The 4,214-nt window shown below is 44.9% G+C and overlaps 2 protein-coding genes across 2 annotated transcripts; one reads left to right on the top strand and one right to left on the bottom strand.

Moving 5' to 3' along the window:
- Positions 1 to 113: 113 nt before the first annotated feature.
- Positions 114 to 1,452, top strand: PENARI_c004G07701 (oleate delta-12 desaturase; the record flags this gene model as incomplete). Its single annotated transcript, XM_022629250.1, has 3 exons — positions 114 to 155; positions 236 to 1,001; positions 1,082 to 1,452. The coding sequence occupies 3 exons, from the start codon at positions 114 to 116 to the stop codon at positions 1,450 to 1,452; spliced, it is 1,179 nt and encodes a 392-aa protein (XP_022490713.1).
- Positions 1,453 to 2,243: 791 nt separating this feature from the next.
- Positions 2,244 to 3,284, bottom strand: PENARI_c004G06642 (YoaK family protein; the record flags this gene model as incomplete). The annotated part of the gene is made up of 2 exons (XM_022629198.1): positions 2,244 to 2,851; positions 2,918 to 3,284. The coding sequence occupies 2 exons, from the start codon at positions 3,282 to 3,284 to the stop codon at positions 2,244 to 2,246; spliced, it is 975 nt and encodes a 324-aa protein (XP_022490753.1).
- Positions 3,285 to 4,214: the final 930 nt, after the last annotated feature.

Below are 4,214 nucleotides of genomic sequence, written 5' to 3'. Positions count from 1 at the left end.
AAAAAAAAAAAAAAAAGGGAAAAAAAAGGGAAAAAGGCCGACTACAAAGTCAAACAGATTCCCTTCTGGTAGCTGGTAGCTTCCTCGATGCTATTTTGTACTCCATTTTCAAAATGTCTGACCTGAACACTCAACCTGCCAAGCAGGCAGATGAGGTACGTAGCACTGCTTGTCTTTTAACAGTGCCCAGGTTGTCTCGCTTGCATTGGCTAACATCTTAATTGTCTGACTACAGAACGTCCCAAGCTTAAAATCCCTCAAAGATGCAATCCCGAAAGAGTGCTTTGAATCATCTCTTCCCACCTCTCTTCTGTACCTGGCCCGAGACATCGTCTACTGCGTGACACTCATTTATGCCGCCTCATTCATCCATTTTATCCCTTCTTTGCCTCTTCGAATCATTGCCTGGGTTACCTATGGGTTCTTCCAGGGCTGTGTTGGAACGGGGCTATGGATTCTGGCTCACGAATGCGGCCATGGCGCCTTCTCGCGGTATCAGGGTCTCAATGATTTCATTGGGTGGGCTACACATTCATTCCTCATGGTTCCTTACTATTCATGGAAGATTACCCATGCTCGGCATCATCGTTATACCGGTCATATGGAAAAGGACACCGTTTTTGTTCCCTGGACAGACAAAGACCTTGCGACAAAGAAGAACGTTCAGATCGAGAAATTGAAGCACCTTGCAGAGGAAACCCCGATCGTCTCTTTCATGCAGCTTATCGGACACCAGTTGATGGGATGGCAGCTCTATCTTTTCTTGAATGTGACCGCTGGTACAAAGAGCGGGCCTGATGGTAAAGACAAGATCGAATTTGCGAGCCACTATAATCCCTCGAGTGCACTCTTTGCGCCCTTTCAGTGGAAGTATATTGCATTGTCCGATCTAGGACTGATGATCATGGGCTCTATCTTATGTTACACGGCATCTATTATTGGGACGTGGAATGTCGTACTCCTGTACATCATTCCATATCTTTGGGTACACCACTGGCTGAGTATGTCTTCGGCTTCTACTGCTATTATACAACCCCACCGGACTAAGTACAAAGGAAACAAAGGCTGACTTGATTCACAGTTGCCATCACATATCTTCAACATACCCATCCCGCCGTTCCACACTATACCGCAGAAGCTTGGACCTATACGAAAGGTGCACTGGCGACAATTGATCGCACGACAGGTTTCATTGGTCGTCATTTCTTCCACGAAATCATTGATTATCATGTGGTTCATCACCTCTTTAGTCGTATTCCCTTTTACAAAGCGGAACAGGCTACCAAGGCAATCCAGCCTCTGTTGGGGGAGAATTACCATGAAGAGAAAGAGGAAAGCTTCTTATACTCGTTGATGGTGACCTTCCGAAAGTGCATTTATGTATCAGAAAAGAGGCAGGGGAGTGGACAGCCCGGCGTCTTGCATTTTGTATTGGCAGACGACAGGAAGTGAAATTAGAGCATTATTAGAAACAGGTTTTATAGACATATTTATTACATTTCTAGATAGACTTGAGAAGGATTAGAAAAAAAAAACAATATACTAAGTTCCTTCGCTTCAATCTCTGTCATCCATATCATATATCTAGCCAGCACCTGTTGACTGCGCGATGGAAACTTTACTCAAGTGAAAGAGATTTCCATAGCTCGATTTGCTAAGATGACACTGTTGTAAGCGTGTTCAAGAAGTTTTTGTTGCCGAATCTGAAATATGATCTGCATTCACACATCTTCTAGCTTCAGGACGGCAAGACAAACTGGCGGAGCAAATTGCAGCCTGAGATCTCAGGCAAATTTCAAGTGTCGCAATTATCTTACTAATACTGCATGAAACCGGGTCTATAGATGATCCGAATGGCTTCGGGTATACAGTCCATGTAATTAGAAATGGCCCCATAAATAGCGGGAAATAGGGGTAATGCAATACAGAGTCTTTGATATCTACAATTGGTCGGATACTGTACTAGAATTGATACACTTTCTTCAGAGAACGATATTTTGAGCCAGAAGCTGACAGGATGTTTTTGTCTCTTCGCCTCTCACCGGCACCCTGTTTGATACCCTTAGTCCTAAACCGAATATTTGATCAAATTTGCGACTAAAACTAGAAGAATGCTAAGAGAAAAGTAATGATATAGTAGCGCGAGGCTTGAAGTCCCGCTATTTGATGTCAGGGTATTAATATGAATCGCTCAAAAACAAAAAACCACTCCGCTATCAAACAAAGCGATCTGCGAACACGAATCAAACATCCATGTTTCTCTTCATCCTTCCCTCTGGCTTCCAAACAACCCATCCCAATGTGATTGCTAGCTTCAAACCCATGGCAAACCATATACTTGAAGCCATACCGGTGACTTTTGAAAGACCGCCTGCAGTCATTGCACCAAGAAATAAAGCTAGAAAAGCCCCTATTCTTCGATTCCGCTTCGGGTTGAATTTTGCGGTAAGCTTTGGGTCGACAAGTAAGTCGCATAAAAGCGTTGTCAATACCACTGTTGGGATCTCATCTAGTGCAAGAATGCGGGAGGCGCATATCTGTCCTCCAGCTTGGAAAGATAAAAGGGAAATCGGGAGAACTTGCATCCATTCAATGGGGGCACGAGGGTCTTCCGGCTTTGGGGAAATAATACCAAGCTGAATTAAGATTGCTGTCACCAGGAGAGCCAAAGTCTGAATGGTGAACGAGACAATCATTGTTGAGCGGCGCCGTGGGCTTAGTATCCGATGGAGGCGAATGAAGAAAACATTGCTCGCAATAAAAACGCTGAGAGCGATGAGAGACTTGGCCCAGAGGTATGCCGGATAAGCAGGCTGGCCGGAAGGCCCTAAAGCTAGGAAAACAGTGTTCCCTACCCATGTTATTAGAACCATTCCCTCGAGTAGTGCATAAGTATTTGGAATTAGAGGTGACTCACCTGTTTGCATACTCGAAAAGCTTCCCCATGCATTGAATGACAACCCATCAACCAGGCCACCAACGAATCCACATATTATGAGGACTATATCAGTATGCTTAGTGTCTATATTGGCTCGAAAGTGGCGGCTGAGAACCGAGCCAACTGTTGTGCTTTCTGCAATTTGATTGCTAGAGAGGGAGACCGTTGTGCTGCCTCCGGATGACCAAAGCCCAGGCGTATACTTTGACTCTTCATTGGGAGGATCAAGATTGGAAGAAAGAACAGGGTGGGTGTCCTGGGATATGCTCAGACTTCCATGGTTGGGGGTGGCTGCTGAAGTCGGTGGTTGTATGTTTTCTGGCAGGGAGGAAGATTGTTGGTGCATTGTGAAGTTTATCTTGATATCAGTTATATAACCGGTCATCTCCAAGTACACAAATGAAAAAGGTATGATTGCTCACAGAAACCCAAAATTAGGAGAGGCGGGCGGTATATATGTAATCTAGATCAACATATGCATATTTTTATTCGATTTTCTTTTTTAACTCTTTTGGTACAGACCCCGTTTTCGTGCGCATTCCGATCCTTCCCACACAAGGGATAAAAAGGGTGACTGACAAGAAAGATAAGAGCGAACTTAGAAAAGATGAAACCGGACTACTCATCCCATCCTTACAATGCGCGCATACGTGTGACACTGCTCTCACATATACGGCGAATCGAGTAGCGTGTATTTATTGAGAGAAGGTCTAGACCACCATACTCTGCTTACAGAGAACCAATAAATAACATAGAAGAACAAAGAGCTGAAGGAAAACTGAAGGGTCTTGTTAAATTGGGAAGCCTAATCAGTTCCTCCAGACGTGGATAGATTCATCGCGCATATGCAATCTTGGCAGAGCCTCGGCGGGACCTTGGCGTACTGATCATCATCGCTGAATGCGATTTCCGCCCTTGACCTTGAGCAGAAATGAAACTCTATGACGTTCGGAGGATTCCCTACTCGGAATTCGTCTTCGCCGGTGGAGTGTGACAAGTCTCGGCTCCTTTACATCGGTGATTCTGAAAGTTCGAATTCCAGCTCACCGATTAGCTGGAGCCTTCAGGCACGGGTACAAGTTTACGGCGAGGTTATCCCCTTGCTGAGAAGTGGGCGCCAATGTTCTGGATTCAAATTCCCGAGACTGTGGGTATAGTCGATTTGAATCATCCTTGCAAGTTGCTGTGTTATAGGTTTACCGTGCAAACATACATGTGACCTAAGCTGACATCGTATCTTGGGATGCACCGCCTGTTCTGGGCCATACAGTAAGAT

Source organism: Penicillium arizonense (genome assembly GCF_001773325.1).
Source record: "Penicillium arizonense strain CBS 141311 chromosome Unknown PENARI_contig004, whole genome shotgun sequence".
In the NCBI taxonomy this organism is placed as follows: Eukaryota; Fungi; Ascomycota; class Eurotiomycetes; order Eurotiales; family Aspergillaceae; genus Penicillium; species Penicillium arizonense.
The sequence above is the reverse complement of the archived record's forward strand: the minus strand, read 5'-3'. Positions and strand labels throughout refer to the sequence as shown.